The 26960-nt window shown below is 53.4% G+C and overlaps 1 protein-coding gene across 1 annotated transcript in view; it reads right to left on the bottom strand.

The window, feature by feature from the left end:
* The window catches only part of COL22A1 (collagen type XXII alpha 1 chain), a 261283-nt gene that overhangs the window by 140571 nt on the left and 93752 nt on the right, over positions 1-26960 (bottom strand). Inside the window, exons 13-16 of the mRNA XM_033842909.2 lie at positions 10417-10470; positions 9531-9584; positions 8419-8472; positions 6477-6521 (exon numbers count right to left, since the gene is read on the bottom strand). Coding sequence (XP_033698800.1) covers positions 6477-6521; positions 8419-8472; positions 9531-9584; positions 10417-10470 — 207 coding nt within the window. The remainder of the gene's footprint in view (positions 1-6476; positions 6522-8418; positions 8473-9530; positions 9585-10416; positions 10471-26960) is intronic.

Below are 26960 nucleotides of genomic sequence, written 5' to 3' on the forward strand. Positions count from 1 at the left end.
GAGGGAGGGAATGAGCAGGAGAGGACGGACGAGGGACAGAGATGAGCCGAGGGACAAAGAGGCGACGGAGCCGGAAGACGGAAGACGACGGCATTCCGAGCGGGTCTTTAACTGCCACACCCTCCGAGCCCTGCTGGGATAGGAGGTGGGACGAAGTCACAGGGAAGCATGGGGTCAGCGTTCAAACTAGCGCGAGCACAGCCCACCAGAAGCCTGGAATCTGCAAATCAAAGCAGACTCAATCCGTGTCTGCAGCATCTTCTGGGTACCAGGAGCTGAACACACACTATCTCCTTTAAAATCCACATCAATCCTATGACACACTGCCCCTGCTTTCAGTAAAGGAAACTGAGTCTCAGAGATTAAGTGTGCCATCCTGGCTCACACAGCTCAAGAGGGGGAGATCTGGTATTCACTGTCTGAATCCTGGGGGCTTGCGGTGAAGGCAGGGGGCGGGGGGGGGCGCTCCCCCAGGCCAGGTCCACTTGCTGTTCTAGGTCTCCGACAGCAGAGGGCACACGCAACCCGCTTAAAGCACAAAACCCGCCCACAGCCCCTGCCATCTAGGCTGCCTAGTCTTGAGGACCCTGAAATCTCCGTGTCCCTCTGCACATTTAATGCGGGAGGGTGTGTGTGTGGTGTGCTTCTTCCACTGGGCACTTGCTCCATAAAGATTTAACCACATGCATCCAGCACACAGGAGAAAGTCAACAAATACTCATCCCAGTAACACCTGGTGGGCAACACTGCCAGCCCTTCCAGAGCTACGTGGATTGAAGGCTATGGTCTTACTGACGACTCATCGTAAGACAGAGCTGGGGGCTGGTGTGGGCGGGATGCACCATGGCCACAGTCCCTTCAAAACTCCCACTCCCTTTTGTTAAATGTTCAGGGGGTGCCTACCGGGTGCCAAGTCCTGTAGCTGCTCTCACAACTAATTTCATCAGATCCTCAGGGTCACTTCCTGAGACAGATGGTGTTACCTCTAAATGTTAGATAAGGACACAGGTCAGAGAGACTAGAAGCTGGTGTGAGGTCCCAGAGCTGACAGAGGCAGGGCCAGGGTAAGACTGGTCCTGTTGATTCCAAAGCTGGTGCTCTGACCGTTTCACTCCAGCCCCCAAGGCCTGGGCTTCCCTAGTCCCAAACCAGGGCGGGCAGGACCCCTGGAACGTCCTCCCTGGGGCCTCAGGAGCTCGACTGCCACACTCACCCACCCGAAGTTGTGTAGGAAGCACGGTTTCCAGATAGAAGAGCCGGGGCCGCCGTGTCCAACTTCTGGCCCCTAGGGCGTGGACTCCTCTCTTTGTGACTAACTAGATACACTGTACCATTTGCCAACTGCCCCAAGCCCAAAAGCCCCTGGACAACCCATTCGGGCCTCACTGCCCCTCAATCACTAGGAGGTGCTTGTGCCTACAGAGCCTCCGCGCCTCGCTGCGCCTGCAAGGCACCTTCTGGAAGACGCCTGAAGCAAGGGCTAACTCCCGGCCCCCACCTCCCAGAGAAGGCCCTGCCACGCGGCTGACGGAGGTGGCCTAGCGATGCGTGGCCACTGGCTCTCTCTGGCCCAGCTCCACGTCTGGCCAAGCCAGGCAGCGGGATGCGCCTGTCTCAAGGGGAAATGGAAACTTCCTTCTTGCTGATTTAAGAAATCTGAGAGGTTCACAAGAAAATAAGCTGTTTTAAGTACTCATCAGATATAAGAACTGGAAAGGAGCCTAAGAGATCATGCAGCCCAGGCTTCTTGTGTGACAGATGGGGAAACAGAGGTGCAGAGAAGGAACCAGCTCTCCCCAGGGTCACGGAGAAAAGTCGGCAAGGGAGCCGGAGCTCAGACCCAAAGCTGAGCTCGCAGGGCTCAGGTTATGCACGCCCCCATCTTTCTCTGTCGGGCTGTCTCTCTCTCTCTCCCTCTCTCTCTCTCTGACTCCCCACCCTCCATAAATATGGCATATGTTGCCCGGCACTGCTCTAAGCATTTTACAGATACTAACTCATTTAATCCTCATGGTAGCCTTACATAACAGATAGTTCCTCTCAGCACTGAGGAAACCTGAGACTCAGAGGTTAATTAAACTCTCCAAAGGTCACCCTGCTTGCAGATCCCAGAACTAGGATTGAACACGCAGGCAGGCTGGCTCCAGAAACACTGTGCGGGGCTTCCTCTATGCCACGATGCTGCTGCGTGGTGCAGCCTGGGGAGGCTGAGGCTGATGGGTCACCGGTTGGACTTCCTCTCCTGGGGCTCCCCTGCAGGCGGGCCCCCACTTCCCAAGCTTCCCTGCAAGGTGGCGCCTGCAGGGGGCAGGGCTGTGGCCGGTCTGAAGAAACAGTCCCTGGGGAATGTCGACCGTTCAGCCCCGTGTGTCCTGCGGGGAAAGCCCAGATTGGGAGTGAGACGTTTCCAGCACCTGCTCGCCTTATAGCGGGCTGCATCAGGAAACACATCGCCTCTGGGCTCAGTTTCCCCCTCTGGACGATAACGGGAGATCTCCAGGGTTATCTGCGGTCCTTTCCAGATCTGATAATTTAGAATTTTGACAGGAATGCAGCATTTCTTGGCTGGAAAAAAAGTCTTAAGACTCCAAAAGCTTAATGGACAAGCCGTGCAGCATTATATGGGAAAAGGCTGTTACTTCAAAACAGAACTTTGGGAAGAACAAAGCACTGAGTGTACAGACTGAGTTTTCCCCTGAACCACAGGTGGGAGAGGACACGAATGTTTGTGGATGTGTCAGTTATGTGCTGGACACTTTGATTCTGTGTCTCATCCAAGGTTCCAACAAGATTCAGGGAGGCTGTGCATGTTTCCATTCCGCAGATGAGAACTGAGGTTCTGGTACATCAAGTGGCCGGCCCAGCTCCTCTGGGGCTGAGCTGGCTCCCCCTAGGCCCGCGAAGAGTCCTCAGCTCTGTACTTCAGTCTCGACTAAAACCCCGGGCAATGCAAATTCCTCAGAAGCTCAGCTGAAGCTGCTGCGACCAGGTAGCTCAGGAGGCCATCTTTTGGACGGCGCAGTGTTCGTGCTCTGCTTTCTGTCGGTGACATTTCCTGGCTTCCATGACGTGGTCCATGCAGCTTCCTGTTCACCATTTCATCCACTCCGGAGGCTTCACCTAAGCCTAAGTGCTAAGATGCATCTTCTAAATCCACCCTACGCATCTCTAAAGAAGTCCAAGTTCACACGCCTGCTACTGAAGGTCCTCTGTAATCCGAGTCCGACCTTGGCTCCTGCATCACTCCTCACCTGGTGCCCAGCGCATCGGTAGATGAGGCCTGGCCAGGTGCTCCGTGTCAGGTACTACCCCAGGGCGTGAGGCCCCAGAGGTGTATGAGGTGAACAGGGTGTGAGCGGCGTGCTCAAGTTGCCAGGGGGCTACAGGCGTGTGTGGGGGGGTAGGGGGTGAAAGGCAAACAAATGTGACACACATGACCCGTGAGGGTGAAAACCACAGGGGCTCCAGGGGCACGGACGTGCAAGCTCTGGGACAGGCCTGGGGGCCGAGGAAGACTTCTGAGGAAGTGGCGCTTGAGCAGAGAGCTGAAGGAGGTCACACGAATATTTAAAGTATTTGTAGCTGGGTGCTGGGGGGTGGGCACGTGGAATGGGTGAATAAACAAATGGATGCATCAGCTTAGCTTTTCACAAGCCCCCAGTCAGACTGCAGCTTCTTAAGGACTGAACTTATGTTTTTACTTTTTTGGGTCCTTTCCAGCACATTAAAAAAAAAACGCACTTAAAACATAGCTTCAACGGGGAGGATTCCTTCCATATTCCTTCATGAGGTAGAAGACATTTGTGGGAGGTGCGTCTGGAAACCCCAGGCACTGCGTGTGAACCAGATGATGGACGAGGGCTGGGAACAGGCGTCTGGCTCAATCCAGATCCCGCCCGCGATTCTACAATGCAGGGACTGAGGCCCCGTAAGGAGGCTTCTTTCCCTCCTCATTTCCTTTTGCACACTCCACATCAGTGCTGCGCGGCTTGAGCCCACGTCTCCCGGACCCCAGGGTGTTTGGTGGCACATGGTCCCCACATGAAGCAAAGCAGAGTCCTCTGCGGGTGGGGTACCCTCACGAACTCCTGCCCGTGGGTCCTCAGATGCCGTGACTGCAGGCTTGGCCCAGCCCCGGGCCTCAGGCAAGCGGCAAAGCCACAGCCTTGACCCCTCTGTGCGGGGAGCCCTGCCCAGGGGATCAAGCATTGGGTGTCTGTGCCCTGCAGTGCTGTGTCAGTACTGCACGTGGATCTGATGGCCAAGGTCCCGGAGCTACTGGGGGGCTGCATCCACCTCCTGTCCTTACACGACCCAGCCGTGTCCACGCTACTGTCCTTTGCTTCGGTTCCCACACCTTCGATTCACCAGTTATCCTTCTTATAGGGGGGGTCTGGTCTGAGGACACAGGACTCACCTGTTATTCACTGACTGGTCTGGCCAAGGCCTGCGGAGGGCTATCCACGCTCCAGGCTGTACACGGGGCACTGTGCACCTCGCAGGACCACGAAGTGAATTGACCCTGTGAATCCGTGTGGCCCACTGAACTCCTGGGGCCTCGAAAGCAGGGCCTGTCCTCAGTCTTCACTGGCGCTGCCACCGTCAGCGCAGGACGTGAGGCACCGGGCATTCAGTAGCGGCTGGCGGGACGCTGAAGGCCTGGAGGCCAGGGCACAGGCCTGGGTCTCTGATTGTGCCCACAGGTGACAGCCAGGGGGGTGTCCATGCACCTGGGCCTTTGGCCGGAATCACTGGTGAGCCGGCCACACACGCACTTTGGCCACGGAGTCTCAGGGTCCCTTTTGCTGGTCTGGAGCTCAGCCCTACTGCCGGGTCCGTTCCCCAAACCCTGCCTGTTCCCACGGGGGCTTTCAAATGAGAACCTTGTTCCTTCGTGCACCAGAGCTGCCCATCAAGCCCTGTGCCTGGATCCTCAGTTATCCCAAGTGTCACTTTCAAGACTCTACCTTATAAAGGGAAGGAGCAGAGGGCCACAGAGAGGCGCTCTGCCTGCAACCCAATGCACGGAGCCACATGAAACTCTCAAAAGAACCAAGAGACGCAACCCATGATGACCACGGGGTCAGGTATTTCACTTTTTAAGCTACAGTGATTAAAATTGAATAACCACACAAACAGAAACCATGCTTTGGAGCTGAGGTGGGCGTTATGCTAGCCTCTGCCCCCTCCCTCCTTCTGAGGAGCCTTCTGGGAAGCCTCGGGGCCACGTGTTTCCAGAGCCACACAACACATTCATTTCCTTTGCCTGGAGCCCCCCTTCTGGGGGAGCAGCCTAAGGAAACCATCCTAAATTGGAAAAATAAAGCTATCGGTGCAAAAATGGTCACCAAAGCAGTGTTTTTCATCATGAAAAACTGGAAAAAACCCGAAGTGATCAATAATAGGGGAGCGGGCACATAAATCACAGTCTAGTCACACACGGGACGCTGTGCAGCCGTTTAAGATAAATCGTAAAAGTCTACAGCAGCATATGCTGGGGAGAGGCTCCACGCAGGAACAAGAGACAAGACGGATGCAAAGCAGAACATGTCACGTGTGACTAAGACACGGGACACACAAGAACAAGTCCTACAGGGACTTGGCCACCACAGTTGTAGCAGGATGGTGGAATTAGAGGCTGTTTTTTCCCTATTTTCCAAATATACTGAAAAAAAATTAAGTTTCTTAATAATTTAGACATTCCCTATAAAACTAGAGTAACATGTACTCTAGGAAGATGGAACAGGGTAGCTGCTGAAAAAGGGTCTGGAACATGGCCAGTTTCTAGCTCTTGATCTGAAGGAGCCCCATCAACAGATGGGCCTGGGATTCCTGAGAATTCGATCCGGCTGCTGTCTGGCGAGGTCAGGGGGGATATGCGGTCCTCACCCCCACCCAGCAGAACCCCGAGCCTTCTACGGCCTTAGCACCCATAGAAGGATCTGGTCTGAGGATTACTTGTGACCCAGTGGCCTCACCACGAAGGCACGGCCAGCCTCAGCCGCCCCGACCACGTCACCCTGGTGGCAACGTGCGTTCACGAGTCTCCGCTGAGGTCGGGTCTCACCACTTGATGCACGAGGCTAAACGTGGGTCCCCACGGCCACAGCTGTCACCAGGCTCCCTCCCTCCGCGGGAGAGTCAGGTAATTGAGGTGTGGAGAACTTGTGCAACTTGCCGAGGGAGATGTGAGTCCATGGCAGCAACCGGAACTGAGTCCGGATCCAAAGGCTCTTTCAAAACCTCTCTGGCCAGGAAACCCGAAATCCTGTCTCTGCAAGGGGACTGCAGCCCCTGCAGGTACCGAGCCCACAGCATTCTGGGCCCAGACCTTACGTTCAGAAGGCTGGGAAACTAATGCCTCCTCTGCACCGGGCTTCAGCCGCCAGTGCGCGCACGCACGCACGCACGCACACGTGCACACACACACTGTCTATGGAAAGCTGCACTGATTGACTGAAGCAGATTGGAAATACCTTTTCTCCTTGGGCTCCCTTTTCACCTCGTTCTCCATGGAGACCCTGGGGAAGAGGGGAAGATGAGTAACAGGACAGCCCCGTCCAGCTTCTCTGCGCTGAGTCTGAGGCCCGTGGGCAGCCTGCCTGCCTGGATGGCGGTGAAGGTCTGTCTCCCGTGCCGCCTCACTCCGCACAGCGGCCTGCACCCCCCCCTCGGGCCTGGGCAGCGATCTGGGTCCCCCGCGGCGTGAGACGTGAGCTCCCGGGGCTGGTCCCCCGCCTGGATCATCGAGGTCCTCCCTGTTAAGACTTGAACCCACCCTGGTCCCTGAGCTCATCTGGTCAATCGCAGGAAGGTGGCCTTGGAGTCAGTCCCCACTGCCACCCAGAGCCTGTGATTCCGTCTGATCATGGAGTTGGCGGAGCAGCCCAACACTGAACCTGAGACTCTGGGCCCCTTGAAGCCACATTCCTCCACCTCCCCCAGGGACAGGGCTGCTGCCCCACCCTCCATCCACCCCACCTTCCTCAGAAGCAACACCTAGAACCTGCACTAAGGACTCCCTCCCCTCTGTGAGCAGAAGCGATGGAAACGCCAGCCAAGGTGTTGGCGTCTCTGACCACAGGATTCAAATTACAGCCCCCGCCCCGCCCGCCTACCGTCCATCCTCTTCACCAGGCTTCACTTCCCTCGAGCACTCAGCCCCACAGGACACATCTGTGGCCTCCCCCAAGCAGAATGCCAGCCCCACGAGGGCAGTGCCTCCTTTCCTTCAGTGCCGCACCCCACGGTCTGGAAAAGCAGCTGCCCCTTGATGTCCATAAACACTTGTTGAATAAGTGAGCCAAGGAATGGCTACGTCAATCCCTTGGTTTGCACGAGAATCTTGCAGAAGTTCTACCTGAAGGCTACTGCCCCACATGACAGTGCAGAGATCAGAATGCACGTGTGTCTGCTCCTCTGAGATGTGTAGGGTGTGCGGTGAGATGCCGGGTCACAGCACCCCCGCTGGTGGAAGCACGGCTGCTCCCGGGCAGGAATGCAGCTTGGGGCATGGCCCTGCTGGAGAGGCCTGAGTACATCCTGTGTTACTAGGTGAATGCCCTGTGTCCCCTCTCTCTCCTCTCCCTTCCTGGATGCTCTAAGAAAAGGATGTTAAAGGGGGCAGACTGCCAGGCCTGCTTGTGGATCCCAGGAGTAATACTTACATCTTTGGTGCCTGGGGAAGAGGCACAGGGCCAGAGCACAGGACGCCTTCCCAGAAGGCAGAGGGTCTGCGGACCACTTAGGCCTCTGGGGGCAGCTGGATATACAGGCCATTCTAATTCCATCCAAATATTCTGGCCAGATACACAGAGGTCAGAGGTTTTGAATGCCCCTGAGGCAATGCAGGTTGCCTTGTTTGAAAACGACCATTAACACTGCTTCTTTCCTTTGGAGAGCATCTCAAATCTTTCTTAACAAGCACTAAAAACAAGGTTAGAGGCTCAAGGAGACACTTTGCTCACTATATACCGTATCTACTTGTCCATCGCTTTGTTCACGGGGCACTTGGTCACCAAACATCCCCTGTGTCTGGCACTGTTCTAGGGGCTGAAAATTTATAATAAAGACTCCACCCCTTTCTGGAGCGGCTGACTAGACAGATTGGTAAAAATGGCTTCTTTAGGTCAAGTGTCAGAAATACCTGGGCTGCTGGGTAAAAATGCAGATTCCTGGGCTCCACACAAACCTGTTGCTTTAGCTGGGAATGGGGCCCTGGGAACGTGCATTTGAACATGATCGCTAAGAGATCCTTTAAGTACCATAACATGTAAGCATTTCTGGTCTAAGAAGAATCACCCATGCTTCACTGCCATGTCCTCCGTGTGCAGATGCGGGATGGAGACCTGTCAGAGCCTGGGTCCCAGTCCCTGGCAGAGGCGACAGAGCCCCTTCCACACAGCTGCCTCTACTTACAGGAGCTCCGACAGGGCCGGGAGGTCCGGGAAGTCCAGGAGGTCCTTGGGGTCCCTGCAGAAGCGTGTTCACAAAAGAAGGTTTGGGAATGGCCAGAAGAGGCAGGAGCAGAGGTCACACTCTGTCGGTGACCACGTTCAGGGCCGAGAGGGCTGCTTCTCACCCACCACGTGCCACCGTGCCGCCCACACAAGGTCTCCCCGAGAGACCCCTCTATCTCCGCTGCTCCCTGCCCCACGCAGAGCTCGTGCCATCCCCTGCCTGGTGGAGCCAGGATTCACACGCAACTCTGCTTGACTTCGAGGAACAGGAAACAGTGTGCTGAGCCATCAGAAGTCCAGTGCGGCTGTCTCGTTTCCATGTGCCCCGCGGTCCACGGCCATGCCAGGATCTGGCCAGGACATGTGCACAGCTCTTGGTCACATGACTGATTCCCTCAGCGCATCGCTCATACTTCGCCGTGGGGCCAGCACAACCCAGACGTGTCCTGACAAAGCCCAACGGGATCTGCAGGGCCTGGAGACCCCTCTGCTGCCTGGACCATGGGTTGCTATGATTTCTAGGCTACTAACTGGGCAATATCTGTTAAAATCTATTAAAATTAAAATGTTCTTTTCCTCAGCCAAAGGTATCCCAATTTTTGTCATCTAGCCTACGGAAATAAAAATACAGTATACGTAAGAGAAACGTGTGCACGTGCACACGTGTGTGTGCATTTACTGATTTTAGTGAAAAAGATGAAATCAGAAATAACCGTAAGGGCCACAAATAGAGGAAAAGTTATGTAAATTACGACACATCCATATGATGGAATAACATGCACTGATTAAGAGAATAGGTGGTGTCGATCCATACTGGTGTGGAAAGATAGGTCTCTTGTTAAAAAAGATAAACGGCAGAGTACGGTACGATTCATTTTCTGTAAGCCTTTAGAAACATCATGGATGTGTGGACATACACACATGAGCCCAGGTGTGGTGCATAAGCAGTGTAGGTAAGGAACCCATTTGGGCATCAGCTCTACACCTAAGGAAATGTTACCCAAAAAGTTCGTTTTGCATCAAGATCTGTACACCAGGAACAAGAGAGGAATAACTCAAAGCAACACTTACCCGCACGCCCACCTCTCCAGGCAGCCCCGGCTCTCCTGGCTCTCCCGGCTCCCCCTGCACACACAGAATAGCATGTGGTCACAACCCGGCGGACACAGGCCCAGGCACCCGAGGCATCTCTTCCTGGAACTAGAACTCGGCACGGAAACGATGTAACCACCGGTGAGCTGAGACCCAGCTCCCCCAGAGACTCTTTCTACAAGCAAAGGAGCTGAGCTTCACTGCGGGTGTTCATCACCTCAGTCCCCATCCACTCCTGCTGCTGGTCCAACAAAACTCAGCTGAGACAGAACAGTGGAGCAAGCATAGTGGCTTGCGTGCCCATCAGGGGCCGCCAAGAACCCGAGCCGGTTTCCATTTGGGTCCTTGCTGGAGAAGAGGGCCCGTTTGTCCTGGATCGGACTGACCCGCCTGAGTTGAGGTCACATTTTGCCTGGGGTCCTAGACTGTGTTCCAACTCAGAGGCTGCGGGTGCAGAGGTGGAGTCGGGGTGCCCCCCAGAGGGAGGCCGGCTGGCCGTGCAGGCTGCTGCTGGGGTCTCACCGACTCCTTGAGCTGTGAACCGGGGACTTGGGAACCGAATCCCTCAGCTTGGACCTCGACTTGGTTCCAGGTCTAGGCATCGGACAAGACCTCCCATGCAGGACTGCCTGTCAGCTAAGTGAGAAAACAGCTTCCAGGGACACATAGGTGGCAGATGCCTGGTGGCAACGGCTGCTGCTGGTGATGTTATAACTATCAGGCTGGCCTCCAGGGACCTGGGAAGATCCTGGTACAAAGAAGCCCCAGCTCAGGCCTGGCCCTGGCAAAGGCCACCCCACTCGGGGACAGGGGACTCTGATCAGGAGGTCCCAAGCCCGGTGCTGCCCTGTGGGAACAGACGTACCTGCATGCCTTTGCTGCCGTCTCTCCCAGGGGGACCCGGCAGGCCCAGGGAACCCTAGGATGAGAGAAAGAGAACAGCAGTTAGGACAGGGTGAGGACAGCACTGGAGACAGGCTCTCAGGATGCTGGTGCAGCGGAGAAAGTGCCAGACAGGACCTGTGGCCAGGACACCACGACTCAGAGGGCAATTCACAGACCTGCAGCCTGGGCGCCTCCTGGGAGAGGGTGAGAAATGCAGATGCTCAGGCTTCACTGGAGGCCTATTGTATCAGGGCCCATGTTTTAACAAGATCCCCCAGGGGGTACATATGCACCTGACAGTGGGAGTGAGACGCCCCTGCCCCGCCCTCCCCTAACTCGCCGTGTGGCTGACCCCCCTCCAGGACCGGAGTCACACATGTCAGCACAGCACCAGGCCGGAGCAGGGTTCTTGACCTGGGCCCCATCAGCACTGGGCTGATAATTCTTTGTTCGGGGGTGGGGAGGCTGTCCTGGGTGTTGCAGGATGTCCTGCAGCATCCTGAGATGCCAGTAGCACTCCCCAGGTGTGACAACCCAAAATGCCTCCAGGGATCGCCGAACGTCCCCTGGGAGGTAAAATTCACACCAGTTGAGGACCACTGGGCTAGACCAGGTATTGAAAATGTTTCCTAAGCTGGGGCGAACTCCATTCTGATGAACTATGCAGAAGCATGGGACGGGCACGCTCATGGAGCAGCTGTGGGGACCTGCTCGACCCCCCCCGACCATGCCTCCTGGAGATGGACGGGGGACAACTCAAAAACAGGGAAATCCAGGAGCCCTCTGCTCCTGTCCAGCTCCCACACCACCTGATTCAAATCAAAGGATTCCGCCAAGACCTTCACCCCAGCTGCCCCCTCCCCATCAATTTTCCGTGGGACACGGAGCAAGTCAGTGCCTCTTTCTGGGCTTTTCCATCTGTGAAATGACGATGCTGGACATTCAATGAATGACTGAACTGATGAACCTGTAAGTATATTTAGAAAACACTAAGGGCTGGACCCTGTAGGATGTCTTCATATACTGTGTTATTTCGTACTCATAATAAGCCCTCGAGACAGGTCTTATTTTCTGAAAGACACACCACACATTATACATTTCTAGTTTTTATCTATAAATTAAGATGCAACCGTGTATGTTTGTGTACACACACACACACACACACACACACACACACACTTTTAAAACTTCTACAAAGTGCCTTCCATGGTCTCAACATTCTAAGTTGTTGTGATATTGGAGAGAAAAACAGACAGAGAGACATCTCTGGCCCAGCTCTGCACCTTTCTAGCTGCGTGACCCCAAAGGCAGCCACTCTGAAAGGTTGTGTGGCGCTCGCCCCTCGTCCAAGTGTGGAGGGTGACACCAGCAGGGTCGCTGGGAGGATGAGGGGGTGCTGGGGCAGTAAAGCACACCCCTGCTGGGGGGACACCTCTACCCCCGGCACGCTGTCATCGCGGCCACATGAGGTGCCCTCTCCTGCTGTCACCCAGCAATTTAACGGTGCCCACAGGGCGCCTGTGCTCCCACGAAACACTGATCTGCTGGGAAGTGGTGTCTGGTTCTTAAGCTCGGGGCCAGGAGGGTCTAGTCCTGGAGACTAAGGAGATCAGTTAATGTGAGTGGAACCTTCCAGAGGGGACGTCGCAGGCAAGGCAGCCTGGGGGGCAGGACTTCAGGGACTCAGCAGGCTGAATGCAACCCTCATGCTCCTGCAACCGTCCCTTAGAGAAGGGTGGGCCAGTTTGGACAAATTACTTGATCTCAGAATCTCGGTCTCACTTTCTATAAAAAAGGAAACAACTACAGACACTGTGGAGCTTGCATAAGTATGAAGTGTCTCCGCGGGGGTTCGTGTAACATTTCCAAAGCTGGTCTGCACGATACCTGTTTGATTTGTAGTGTATGTGTGACGGGGTGGGGGGAAGATTGCCAAGTCCTTGGGTCAAATAAGCTTGTGAACTGCAGTTAAATAAAGTTAAACAGGGTCCTTCACGGCAGGTTGTCTTGAAGCCTTAAACTTGCTCTGTGGATGGCGGGTCTGCACAGTGTCCTTGCCCGCCTGACCTGCCCCTGGGGCACGTGCGGGGACCCTGCACCTCCTCAGGGGCCAAACCGAGTCCTTCACCCACGTGCGTCCAGGGGACCAGGCTGCCATCAGCAGGGGTTCAAAAGTGTTAAAAGGGAGTTAGTTATTGAGTAAGAAGAAGAAAGACGAAGGCAGTCTCTGATTGGCAAGCCTCGTACTTAGGTGGGATTTCCGAAGCGGAGAGACTTTCTCGTTGCTCTTAGGGAACGTCTGACTCTCCCTGGCTGGACACAAAGGCAGGCGAACAGTCCGGGTATTTTCACACGAGGAAGGATTGTTCAACATCAAGGGCCCAGGGTGTTCTGCGGTGGCCACTTCCTCGGGACAAGTGGCAGTCGATGGGGTGCTTTCTGGGGTCCAACTGTCCCTGTAAGGGCAGGGCAGCTGTGGCCGGAGACTTCTCAGCCTCTATTTCCACACCCACACAACAGGGGTGAATTCCCTGCCTGCCTGCCCCTCTATCTGACTATTTTGAAACTCAAGCGAGGTTGAAAGAGGCAACCAGTACAGATACAAGTGATTTCTGCAATACAGAGTGACAACTAGACACCAACCAGCATCGCTATCGTTAGCGCTAATGGCAGAAACAGCAGGAAAATTAACGGTACACTAAAGAAAACGTTAAGGGGATATTACAGACGTGCTGCTGGCGGCCAGTCTTCGCTACACATTCACGACCTGCCAGGTTCTGAGCTGTTTACCCTCATCAGTGCACTCGACCCGTCCTCACAACAATTCCACAGGGAGATGCAACTGCTACCTACGTTTCAGAGTTTACGACATGGAAACGCAGGGACTCAGTACTCTGCGAAGTTACAGCGTGTGTAGCGGGAGATCAGACTTGGGGCCCCAGAGTCGGCCTCGTCGTCTGCACAGCACTTGGCACTTACACGCACGGCCCTGCTTGGATGCTCGGTCACCCTGTGGGTTACGTGTTCCATGCTGTCTTCACGTGCAGCCCATGAGCACAGAGGAACCCTGACTTTCTGGCGGCTACCCAGAAGTTCCATGGCCTGGTGAGGCAGCTTGGGGCGGCTGAGGCCTGGGCACGCAGCCTTGCCCTCCCTCCGCAGAGATCGAGGTCAGCCCCACTCAGCCTCAACCAGCCGTCCTTCCCTGGGAAAGCATCAGAGCGTCCCCAAAGGCCTCGCAGGAGGCAGGAGCTCTGCCTCAAGCCAGGATGCCGGGGGTCAGGGACAGGGTGGGCTCAGCTCCCCAGATGCCCCGTCTCCAAGGCCATGTTTTATCTCCGGCCCCATCCTGCTCGGATCTTAGCAAAAGGCTGTGTGCTTCCAAAGGCAGGGGGCAGCCTACCGAACCCTGCTTCCTTACAACATTAGGGATAAATGCAACACTTTCCAAAAGGAGACGCTCCCCACAGCGCACCCCTCTAGGGTCAGCCCTCTTGGGGTGACGCGGTGCGAAGCTTGCCCCAGGGGTGGGTTACCCAGTCCTTGAAGGGCCAGCCCGTCTTCTGGCTGCTGCAGGTGGGAGGTCCCGCAGCTGCAGGCAGGGAAGGGAGGTCTAGATGGGCTCCTGCCTCAGGAATACAGCCGGGAGAGCAGCACAGCACGGCGTTTCCAGGACCATCTAATAGAGGAAGCCAGGGAGAAGACCAGAGACAACGCCAGAGGGAACTCCAGAGAGTTCTGGAACCTCCCCTGTGCCCACAGTTGTCAAACGCCCAGCTCTGTTGGCACTTTCCAGTAGATGCCCAACAAGTATCTGTGTGAGTCCGTCTCATCACAAGACAAGAGCTCCACGAGACGGGAACCAGGGTTCCGTCACCTCCGCGTGAGCCGCGCCCACGTGGCCCCAGGCCCCACAAGTGTTCCCTGCGCTTTAACTCCTTCCCCAGAGCCCTGTGGAAGTGAGCCCTGCGGGTACGAAACCCGCAGGGACAAAGGGAACAGCAAGCTGTTATAGGAAAACAACAGTCTCAAGAGCCAGTCAGCTGCAGCTTCAAATCCCGCTGTCCCTCAGTACCAACGGCCCGGGTCAAGTTAGCGGCACACCGTGAGTCTCAGTTTACATCTGTGAGGAGGCATCATAAACGTCCTGCAGGATGTGTGCTTCCCAAGGACGGGGACAGCTGGGCAAGCTGGCTTTAGAGCACTGGTGGGCAAAGAAACAGCCTCTTTAGACATGAATATTTTCTTTGTCTGAGAAGGTAACATCTTTTTTTTTTTTTTTAATCTTCGAATCATGGTTAGGATAACCAAGCTGGCACTGCAAACAGACACATTCTGAGAAATTTCCACTTTCAAGTCATGATGAGATCCAGGCATTTCATTAAATGGGTTCCTGCCCTTGAAAACTGTGTCCCCGAGGATAAGTCAACATGACCCGCATATTTCATGTTTCAGGGCCACCTAATCTTAACGTCACAGACCACCATGCCCCCCGTGACACGCTCTCCAAAGTCCTCCACCTGGACTCAGCTGCCTGCAGATGTTCTGAAGACAGAGTTACAGCCCTAAGCTGTCCGCTGATATCCCATCAGGAAAGTCATGCTACCACTCTGAACCTCAGTTTCATCATTCCTAAGATAGAGGTTCATGCTTCCAGATGAGAAAATGAGTGTGGATATAATTGGAGGACTATAAAATATTATTAAAATGCCAGTTGTTTATATTCTGTTGAGAACTAAGAACTCTTTCGCAAGCCCATAAGGTGGGTCAAAGAAAGGAGTGGGGAACAGACTGGAGGTGGCCCTGGAACTGGAAAGGTCGGGCACAGGGAGATCTTCAAAGGGAATATATGCAGCTCAGGATCCACAGTGAAGTACAAAAAGCAGGAAAGCGGAGGGAGGGAGGGAGGGAGGGAGGGAGAGAGGAAGGAAGAAAAGGAAGGAAGGGAGGAAAGCAGAGGGAGGGAGGGAGGGAGGGAGGGAGAGAGGAAGGAAAAAAAGGAAGGAAGGGAGGAAAGAAAGGAGGGAGGGAGGGAGGGAGAGAGGAAGGAGAAAAAGGAAGGAAGGGAGGAAAGAAAGGAGGGAGGGAGGGAGGGAGGGAAGAAAGAGAAAGAGAAAGATGAGAGAGAGGGGGAGGAGACGGGAGGGGAGGGGAGGAGGGGACCAGACTGGCGAGCAGGGTCTGGATTCGTATGAAGCCTCTGCTGCCCGTTAGCTGAGCAGAACAAGTGACTTCCCCTCCTGCTCTCAGCTTCGTCGTCCACAAACAGGGTGACGCAAGGAGTAGTAGTACCTCTGGCACAAGGTGGTCTGTAAGATGCCTTGAGACAATGCTTTGGAAAATGCTCTGTACACAGGGAAACGTGAAAGAAGCATCAAGTTCTGTTATTTGGGGTAAACTGTCTGGAACCTCTGTTCTTCACCTGTGAAAAGGAAGTCACTCAGCTTAAGAAGATGACCATATACATATATACAGTGGAATACTACTCAGCCATAAAAAATAACAAAATAATGCCATTTGCAGCAATGTGGATGCAGCTAGAGATTATCGTACTAAGTGAAGTAAGTCAGAAAGAGAAAGACAACACCACGTGACATCCATGCGGAATCTAAACTACGGCACAAATGAACCTATCTATGAAACAGAAACAGACTCACAGACCTAGAGAACAGACTGGTGTTTACCAAAGCCGGGGGGAGGGATGGAGTGGGAGTTTGAGGTTAGCAGACCCAAACTGTTACATACAGAATAGACAAACAACAAGGTCCTACTGTATAGCACAGGGAACTATGTTCGATATCCTGGGATAAACCATAATGGAAAAGAACATAAAAAAGAATGTATGTACGTATATAACTAAGTCCCTTTGCTGTACAGCAGAAATTAACACAACACTGTAAATAAACTACACTTCAATAAAATTTTTTTTTAAATAAACAAAATACACTTTGTTTCATCTTTATGATATGTCACAGTTATTATGGAATTGCATTAATAAAATCTGGGTGAAAAACTTAAAAAAAAGAAAATGACCATAGATAATGCATGTGAAATCCATCACAGATGATGACCAGGGCTTGGGGAAGAGAGGCTTTCCCCCAGCTCACACGCACAGCTGTGACTCAAAATCGGGGGGGCCCTGATTCCAAGCCAAGGCGCTGACCTCTCTTCTGGCCACCCCCTCATGCACACACACACTGCCTCAGTAATCTCACTGGGAGCCCCTGGTGGGTAACACGTGGCAGGAAATTATCCACCCATATGCCCACTTGTCAGAACCAGAGCTCTAGGGATTACCTGGTTACTTCACTGGGCAAAACAGACAAGAGAGAACAGATACTTCCCCTGTTCTTTCGATTAATTAAATATCAGAGCTTTCCCCCGAAATACTGAGAAAGACCCTGCTTCGCTGCTACAGGTGCCATGTTAGTGCCCCTCTCCTTCCACCGGCAGAGCCGCAGCAGGCCCTAGGGTGGGGGCTGATGAGTCCTCTGGGCAGTGGTCCTCCAGGTGTGGTTCCCGAGCCAGGAGGGTCAGCATCACCTGTGCCTTGTCAGGAGGGCAGATTCTCTGGCCTCACCGCAGCCCCACTGAGTCAGACAGACCGGGAGCGGGGCCTGGCATGGTGGTTTAACAAGCCCTCAAGGGGGTTTGGGCACCTGGTCAAGTTTGAGAACCACTTCTCTGTGGCGTCAGAATGCATGAGCTCACTTCCTGGCTTGGCCACACGGACAGAGAAAGTCACTTGCACCTGGTCACATGGTTAATAGGCCTGTACAATAAGGACAACCATCTCTACCCCCAAACTGAGCAGCTTGTGTGTGAGTCCTGGCAGACAGTAGTAGTTGTAAATATGTGGGACCGTTATTATTCTCAGATGCTCTGCAAATTATTTCGGATGAACTGAAGAAAGGAAAAGACACCTTACACCTCTACGGCAGCCCACCTGGAACACGCTTTCTAATAACACTCCCCAGGCTCCCTGAGGCTTTGGGAGTTACAGAAGTCCTCCCTGGGGGAGGCAGGGAACACTGACATTTCCCAGCTGTCAGCCGGCCCTGGGGATAAGACCAGAGGACGCAGAAGATGTCACTTGGTGTAAAAGGTGGAAAACTACGCTGGTATCACGGTAATTATACTTAACAGTTATGAGCACTTTTTACAAATGTTAAGTCATTTACTTTCATTAGTTCATTTCATCCTCGTTGTAACCCTCTGAGGCCAGTAGAATTATAGTCGCCAATTTATAGGTGAGGTAAAGCACGGGTTGCAGGGGTTGAGTAACTGACTTGCCCAGTGTCCACAGCTGCTAAGTGGCCGAGCTGGGATCTGAGTCCAGCCGGTCGGTGTCTAGGGTGCATGCCCTTGGCCTCCCCTGCCCTCCCAGCCCAGCTGCCTAGCAGTCCAGCATTTACCCTCCCATAAATGCTCTCCCCTCCTGTATGAAGCCCTTGGCCCTGTGGCTGGGCCATGAAACTCGCCAAGAGCCTGAGTGTCAGACGGGGCTGGAAAAAGTGCAGACTTTCCTATTCCAGCTCTGCCTGGGGCCGTGAAAACCCCTGAACTCAAAACTTCCCCGACGTGTCCTTCAGCACCACGGACAGGGTCTGCGGCATCTTTATTCTAACTCCCAGCATTTTGCCCCAACCTACAAGGCTATTTGAGGGCACATAGGCAGCTGAACCTATTTTCCCCTAAACCCTTTAATTATGATAAAAATAGAAGGCACTCGACCACAGTTATCCAAGTCGATAACCATGAATAAAGCACATTAAGGCACAGGCTAAGAATAGGAGTCGGGGGCACGGATTAAGCCAGCTGTGAAAAAAGAGGATGAGACCCAGAGCTGGCGGCAAACGGCATAAATTCATCTTAGAGGTTTCACACATACAAGCACACACATACCATTTATACTTCATGGCTCAGGGGCTCTATGATGTAGTCAGCGCATAAAATAAGTCGATTCCTACAAGGTACATGGGTTTTGAGGGTCAAGAATTCTCCGATAAAAGCATCCTTTTTGGGGGAGGGCAGGGAACCGGCATTGGCCAGTACAGTGGTTAGGAATGGGGGTGTAGGGTCGGACAGACACAACCTCAGCCCCTCACCCACCACTCTGTGCCCTTGGGCATATGCTCCAGACTCCTTCAAGGAGCTGCAGGAGGCTGACACGCATAAAGTGAACAGCTGGCAGATATCAAGTGGTCAATAAAAGGCTGATGTCATGATTCTTTCCACCACAAGGCATCTTCTTTGAGACAAAGCCACTCGACTGTTGCGGACAAAATCACCGAGTGCTGGCCACTGAATTCTCCATGGCTGCCAGTGTTAGCGCCCCACCCATCCCCTCGGACAGAATCTGTGAAGTAAGCGTGCCCATCATCCCCTGCAACGGCACACGTCCCACCTCCACCAGAACCCCGTGCTATGCAGAAGCACCTCGCGCTGAGAGCGCTTCTTGGCCAGTGCTCTGGAAAGGAGGCACTGGGAAGAAAAGCCGTATGTAGCAGACCCCGCGCTTCACTCCCCACCCACCTGGACAGCCCATCACCTCCACGAAATCCTCTCATCTCGCAATTTCAAGTACAGCCTGCCGTTGAAAGACACCAAAGAAAGAACTGACTCGGGTGGGAGGGACTCAGTCTTTCACACTGTGGATGGCACAAGGTGTGTCTGTCACGTTGAGATCAGAGAAACGTCACTGTGAGAGCAGGTCTGACTGTCCCATGAAGTGGGACATGCACTGCGCCGCTGCTTCACAGGAAGGGCTCTCAGCCAGCTCAGACCTCAGGCCGCGGGCTGGTCAGGACCATGTGAGCGGCAGCGGCACTGCCACCCACCTCTCTGCCCTACGAGCTCTGCAGTGGCGCAGGTATTTTTCTAGACACTCTTCACTCGCCACCCCTCCACCCGCCTTGACTCTCAGTGCAGACGGCTGGATTAATCCTACTCCAAAGTTCACGTCCATCCTTCTGCTGTCCTTCTCCAGCCCTCCAGCACAGGACTAGACCTAAATTGGGTAGGCGTTACACTTTTGAACAAACCAGAGCTCACTATAAACTACTTCGTCCTCTCCCTATAGCTTCTACGGTGAAAACATCGATGTGTAGGAGCATCTTCCTAAGTCTCAGCGCCCTTTCCATGAAATGATGATGGTGATACCCTCCACCTGCCCTCACTGGGAGGCCTGAGTAAGACAATGACTGTGGAACCACCTGGCTCCGTGCTTGACACCCCGAAGGTTACTGTGTCAGAAGCATCTCCAGGATTCCACAGGAGAAGGGGCCGGTGGACGTGCAAGGAGGAGGAATCAGTGTCGGGGAGGTGGAAACGTGGACCCAGAGATGGACCCAGAATTGGCAGGAGACGGAGACGGGGGAGGGTCGTTTGGGGCCAACACGCAGGGGGCTTGATCCTCCACGTAACACAGAGTGGCTGCGCAGGGGTCTGTAGGGAACGGTGTGACCACAGCAGCGTTTAAAATCAAACGCAAAATCACGTGCATTTGCATGTTTCAAATAGGACAGCGAGAATGCGCCAAAGGAAGCCACCTGGAGCTGAGGAGCCCCAGGCGCCCTGCCCACCACCGGGCACACGAGTCCCCAGTGCTCCTCAAGCCACTGCCTTTCCCGAGAGGCTGGATCTTCAGGTCCACAGCAATGCAGGGGAGCCTGCTTTGTCCAATTTCAAATCATCAGAGAACAGGAGGCACTGGGCTTCTCAGGGGCCTGGTTTGGAATAAGCATGTGAGGAACCTACTTTTCTCAGACCTGGGGACCAGCCCACCTCAGCTGACAGCTCTGAACCTGGCCTTCTAACAACCCTCCTTAGTTCCATCAAGATGGCCGTGGCCTCTTTCCTCGGTTTCCCAATCGGCACCTTATTTGTTTAACTTCACGGTGAACCAACCCATAAGGGCTTCCCCCGTGATGACCTGCACGCGGCTCCGGCATCCGCTGCAGGACACCTGGCTGACGTTTCTAGAGGCAGCATCCCAGGGAGTCAGAACGGCCTCTGCTGTATGTCTGGCTCCGATTCCTCTTTCCCCGTCAGGTTTATGGTCCCGATAAAAATGGAAGCAAGCCATAAAGACAAGGAACCGATGTTTGCGTGACCTAGAATTCTGTCTGCTACTGAGTCAACCAGCCCAATAAAGTTTAGCTGAGTTCCTTCTATTTGCTCGCATAGTTTTTCTGGGGCACCGCACTGTGAAATCCGAGCACAAAATCCATACAAAGTTTTATTTACTGCCGTACGGATTTCTGTGAAAATGCTGAAGAGAGGACTTTTTGGTGGTGGTTGTTTTGGTTTCTTTCCCCCCGCTACCAAGCGCTGAGTACACAGCTGCTGACCCAAGCATGGCTTTACGGGACACTTGGCCACAATTCCACCCCCTGTGGCTCCCAAGGGCCCCCACCATCTACAAGGTGTGAGCCAGACTTGATGAGGGGCTGCAAGCCCTTCCCCTGCTCTGTCCTCTGTTACTCTCCACTCGAGGGACACAGGGGGCGGGGGAGTCTCCTCAGCACCGGGTCTAGGCTGGTCTCTACCTGAGAGCTGCCTTCTACATCCCATCCCAACTCTAATTAAAATATTAATACCAGCAGCTGCTCATAAAGAAAGCAAAGAGCCCCAGCAGGAAATGCATTGCCCTGTGTATCTGAGCAGCGGGTGATGCTGGCTTAGGTGAGCTGGGACTCCGCTCTGCAACGGCATCTACAAGGGTCCACGCTGGGCCCAGCCTGTGTGTGTCACCGCTGCCCTACCCCACCTGGCTCGCTGCATGGCTGCAGGGATATCTGGGCTCTCATCGCACAGCCCCAGGCCCTGGGAGAAAGAACACCGTCCCCGGGCTTCTAAGTGAAAGTACTGAGTCTGTCGTTCTGTTTGGACTAACGTAGATAATGTGTTCGAATTGACCATCACGGTCGGAGAATCCAGCGCCCAGGTGGCTTAGACCTGATTCCCGCTAATGCTTTCGGATCTGCCAGGTGCTCTGCGAAGTTCTTTCCGTGGATGCAATCACTTAACCCTCACTTCAATCTTACAAGAGCCTATTATTGTTACTATTATCTTCAGTGTACACATGAGAAAACAGGCACCAAGAACTGCAATGACCTTTCCAAGGTCACACAGCAGGACAGGGGCAGTGCCAGGTTCCCAAAGCCTGACCCTCAGCCGCTGCCATGTTCTGTCATCTGGGACCAGCCGTCACAGCACGCAGGGTTCGGCAAATGCCCCATGCTGGGAGAGAGGGCTCTTCCCTCCAAAATAATACTTTTGGATTTGGATTTCATGCATGAACAACTGTAAATATACTATTATTTTTTATTTTTTCATCGTATTAAGTTTAAGCTCTAGTTGTTAGTTAAATGTTTATGTTTTGCAAAAGTACTAATGTTATAGCAACATAAAGAGCAATTAACAAGGCACGAAATAGCCCAAATCCCACTCCCCAGTGCACTGGCTCTGCTCGCCGCACACGCCTTTCGTGTGGGAGTGCATGTGGCTTCCTATTCTACTATTTCATTGACGCCATGTTGCGTGCACATCTACATATATAAGGGCTTCCTAATTTTCACTTGAAGAAATGCAATTTTCTATCAGGTTGTTTCCATTTTTTGCTGCCGCTGGTCACCACTAAGAGTACTTACAAAGAACAGAGTCAGCTTGCAGTCGTTTTGTTTCTGTTCCTCCCTTCATTGGAACTGTGCTTACAATAATTTCCTAGATATTTTTTAGTTTGATTCTCTAAGCAGCCCCAGCAGTACAATACCGGGTATCCTGGGAAACCCTCAAGGTGCAGTGCTGACGTGACCGGCGTCCTAGGCAGGGTCTCCTGATAGCGTCGTCACCCTCTGAGCGTGTAACAGGGTGGAGGATGGAGGTGGCACAACAGGCTCGATTAAGGACCAGGAAGAAGAAGAAACACTCATGATTAGACAACCACGTGACCAGAATGTGTGTGCATGTCTCCTCCTCTGAATTGGTGAGTGAGAACTCTGGGGGAGGCCCAGGCCATGTTTTACAGCTCTGTGAACCCACCACTCTCCCACGTACTAGGTACTTGAACGCTGTTTACTGAAGAAGCACATCTGTCACTCTTTTATGGATTTTAGCAACAGCTTCTAGCAGACAAAAGAAAGGAATAAAGATAAGGGACAGATTTTTACATGAACTACCACGTGCCAGGGACTAAGCCAGGTGCTGTCACAGGCACTGCCAACCTCCTATAAGCCCCACAACAGCCCTAAGGGGTGGGCATCAATGGCCCCACTTTACAGATGAGGAAACTGAGGCTCAGAGAGACACCACCCAATGCTCACCCAGCCACTGCAGAGCTGGGATCCAAACCAGGTCTGCCCAACTCCCCGAACCTGCTTTCTTTCCATCACCTGAGCCCACATCTGAGCACAAAACGAAAGCTCTCTTTGTCCTCGTCCCCCCAGGTGATAGATTCCTAAGGGAAAGGGGAACGCTCCCAAAGGGCAGAGGTCTATCTCCCCAGCATCACATGCACCCCTGCAGAGGAAAACTGGAGCGACGCTCTGGCTTCCAGACACCAGAGGGCGCTGTGGGTCCAGGAAGGGACGACAAGGCAGCCTCTCTGTGGGGTTCCTCCCCTGAAGGCTCTGGTCCCCCAGAGCGGAAGGACCCTCGGGATGCAAAAGGAAGCTCACTGGACACCACGCACTTTGGCCTTGTTTTTGTTGTTTCTGAATTTTTTTCTACCGCGGGGCTCACGGACCACATCTCCATGGAAAAGACTCAGTGTCCAGCCGTAGGAAACCTTACACCAACATCTTCACTCTGCTTATTAATTTATTCTGTCAACATGGAAGGACCAAGGGTGGGAAGGGCACGGAAGTCATCACCCCTCCCTGCTCCCCCTGACTCCCCCCAAACTGGTCCAAACCAGCCCACCAGCACTGGTCCACACCATGCTGCCGCCGCCCTCTCTTACCCTCCTCAACAAGACAGCGTTGCCAGTGACGACGGGGCGGGGGGGGGGGGGGGCGAGAACAGCGGCATCACCCATTATGCGGGCTTGCGACGTGGGGCCCTGGGTTAATCTTCCCAGCATCCTCACGTGGTAGGAACTATTATCATTCCCCTTCTCACTCTTACAGAAAAGGAACCTGAGGCTCCACATGAAGGGGAGCCGGAGTGTGAAGCTGAACCTTTCTGACTGCAGAGTCTGTGACCATTCTACTGGCTCTCGGTCCTGGATGACGGAGGTCCACACTCCATCCATCCATTCACTTACTAGGCAAGCATTTATTTAGTGCCAGCTGTCTTCCAGACGCTGTGAAGGAGGGTCCATGCCTATCTTTCTCTCCTTCTGTGCCCCCAACACCTGGGCTACGCGCAGATCTTTTCAGGCAGCCCCTAAAAGCCTGCTTCCCCCTTTCCCTGAGCCCTATTTCATACGTATTAAAACACTGAGGGAGCTTTGTCCCAAGAACCCGTGGTGAACGTGGGGTGGAACGGGAACCAGAGAGAAGGCTGGCTTCCAAAACTAGGGGCAGAGGCAGCCCAGGAACAAAGCACCACACAGTGGTCCTGGGCATTTGGTGGGGGGCGCTGGGCAAGTCAGGAGGCCAAGAGCTCCGGCAGTGTTCCAGCTGTGTGACACTGGGCCAGTCACTCACCTTCTCTGAGCCTCAGTTTCCTCAGCTGCAGAAAAAGGGGTAATTGAATCAGCCTTCCAGCTTCCCTTCACGAGTGATTGTGTTTTCTAGCCATCTTACTAACTGTGACCTTGGGCAGGTCACTTGACCTCTAAGCTATGTTCTCTCATCTGTGAAAAGGGCATAGCTGTGACTTCCTCGAAGCACTGTCTTAATAATGAGACATTAAAGCATGGAACACAGCATACACGGTGCCTCGCCCTCAGATAGGTCAATGCACATTGTCACAGTGGCTGATTACATCACCAAAAATTTAAAAAAACCCCAAAAAACCACAGCAAGATTCAGCGTAACATGACTGGACACAGTCGCGGACTGTGGACACATCAGGCTCCAGTTCATCCAATCCCCTTGGTGCTCTGCGATTGCTTTCGAGAGAATATTCAAGCAAAAGAGCCGGTTTGTTAAGCTCTGTCCACGTGCATGAGTCACCAGTGGTCTCCTTTCTGTGGATCCTGTTGTCCCCTTGACTCTCCCTGGCCCCGCTGCATCCTTGGAGGGGAAGCAGAGACTCCAAGTTACGGAAGACAGCCCCAGGGACTCAGGCTGGGGGTGGGCTGATGACCCAGTCTCAGAACTGCCACCTGCAAGGTCCCTTATGCATCATCACATCCCACCCCTTCGTTTCTACAGATGAGGGAGCAGAGACCCAGAGACGGAGGTGACTCATCCTGAATCACACAGCTCAGATGTGGAAGAATCTAGACTCAGACTTTGCTAAAAATGCCCAACTGCAAGAGAACGTCAGCTGAAGACAGAGCCAGGAGTGCCGGCGTCTATTCAGCTACGCGTCTCTTCTGCCGGCACCGGATGTGTGGGGAGGTCTCCCGGCTGGGACTGTGGCCCGGCAGCTTCAGGTCCTGAGCGTAGCGCTGCAGCCTGGGCTTTGGGGCACCGGGTAGGTGCCTCCAGAAGCAGAAGGCTGCCTGTCCTGAGCTCAACCAGAACAGACGGGGCAGAGATGCAGCTGCTGCTCATGGGAGAAAGGGGGCCTGTCAGCTTCTCCTGGTGGCGCCAGCACATGAGAAGGACAGCACGTCACTCAGAGGACAAGCCGGCCCAGGAGCTGCACGTTGGTCTTGCCTGGGAAGCACGACCCAGGCTGAGCGCCCTGACTTCAAGCGCTCTGGCAGCCCCAGTCCTGAACCCGAGGAACATGTAGGTGTCCTGTTAATACCCTGTGCCTGGGTTCTGGGCTCTTAGGAACCGAACATGATGGCAACCATCAAACCTGAGTGCCTCGGTTCCAGGTGCTGTGCTTTGAGACCACACAGGAATCGAGGAAGATGGTGCTGCCAGTCCTGCTGTAGGCAGCGGGAGAGCCAGACGCTGATGGCAGAGCTTGGGAACACCTCGACTGACCCAGGTCTGCCTGGTGCAAAGCTCGTGTTACACTGTGTGTCACACTGTCTCTCAAATGGCTCTGTATTCCCGTGCAGTAGTTATTACGTGTGCGTGTGTGTGCCTGTGCGTTTAACACAGGTTAAAAAAGAGAAGTTCCTTGTGGAATAAATGAAGACACAAAGAAAAGTAAGGGAAAAAATAAATACTCTCACAGCTTTGCCACCCACAGACAACCAGTGGTTAACAATGGGGGTTTGCCCCCAGAATCAGCCTCCCTCTCTGAGTCTCACACACACACATAAACACAACTGGAGTCATACTGTATAGATATTTTGCAATGTGTTTTAATTAAAAATGAACAAAATGCTATCTTCATTTGCTGGGTCGTTAATTATCCTTCTAAATGTGATTTTGTGCCTCTAAATGCCATTGTATTATTTAGCTGTACAGTAACTCACGTTACCTTTTGCCCACTGCAGAGCGTTACAGTTGTTTCCAGGCTGCCTTATAAATCACGCTGTAATTACGAAACGTGTGGGTATGTACTTGTGCACAGCCTTGATTTATCTCCTTAGAGTAAATCTCTAGACATGAACGGACTAAATAAAAGGTGCTACACGGAGAGAACGAGCTGGGCACATGAAAGCTCTGTTTCCATAGTAACCTGACAGAGTGGCACCTGCTTTATACCATCAGCCCCACGCAAGGGGTTGATGTGAGCCCCCCTCTGAGTAACGATATCCTTCCGAGGTCCAATGCCCTGCATTCTGAGTCTACAATTGCCTAGACTCCGGCAAAATAACCAACATAAATGTATGTTACAAATTATTGTGGCTGCCTCTCCTGGGAAATGGGAGATGTATTTTTAATCGCTGGTGTGAGTGGAAAATGGCATTTTTAGTGACTGCTTTATTTCTCCTTCTAGGCTGACACACCTTAAGAAAGCTTTCCTCTTTAGAAGGAATCCCCTCTTTCCCAGGATCTGTTGACCTTGTACATCATCATCACAACTGATGACGGTTAAAGAAGGTGCAACATTCGTATCCAGGGAGAATGTGAATAGGCCTCCATTCCTCTGCCTGTCTAGTCCTACTGCCACCCATGACTCTGGCCCTCATCATCTTGCCTTCGTGCTTCTGCAACAATCTCCTGACTACTCCCCGAGTTCCTCTGGTCTGCCCGCTCTCACGTCCATCGGCACCTGCTCTTTGGACCTTCTCAGCATGTCTGATCACGCACAGACCGTCCAAGGCCTTCCCATCGCTGCAGACAAGGCCTGAACACATTCTGATATTGAATGCCCTGTATGTTGGTCCTCAAACCACATCTGCAGCTCTGCATCCCAATTTCCATGAGCGCCATTAAGTACCCTCTGCTCTAAGCACTGTGAACCATCCACGTCCTGAACAAGCCCTTCCCTCCCACTTCACACACTGAGGCACTCAGCCCAGGAAACCTCTTCCCCTCCCACCCAAGTTCTTACCAGGCA

This window comes from Tursiops truncatus, chromosome 17 (genome assembly GCF_011762595.2).
Source record: "Tursiops truncatus isolate mTurTru1 chromosome 17, mTurTru1.mat.Y, whole genome shotgun sequence".
Lineage (NCBI taxonomy): Eukaryota > Metazoa > Chordata > Mammalia > Artiodactyla > Delphinidae > Tursiops > Tursiops truncatus.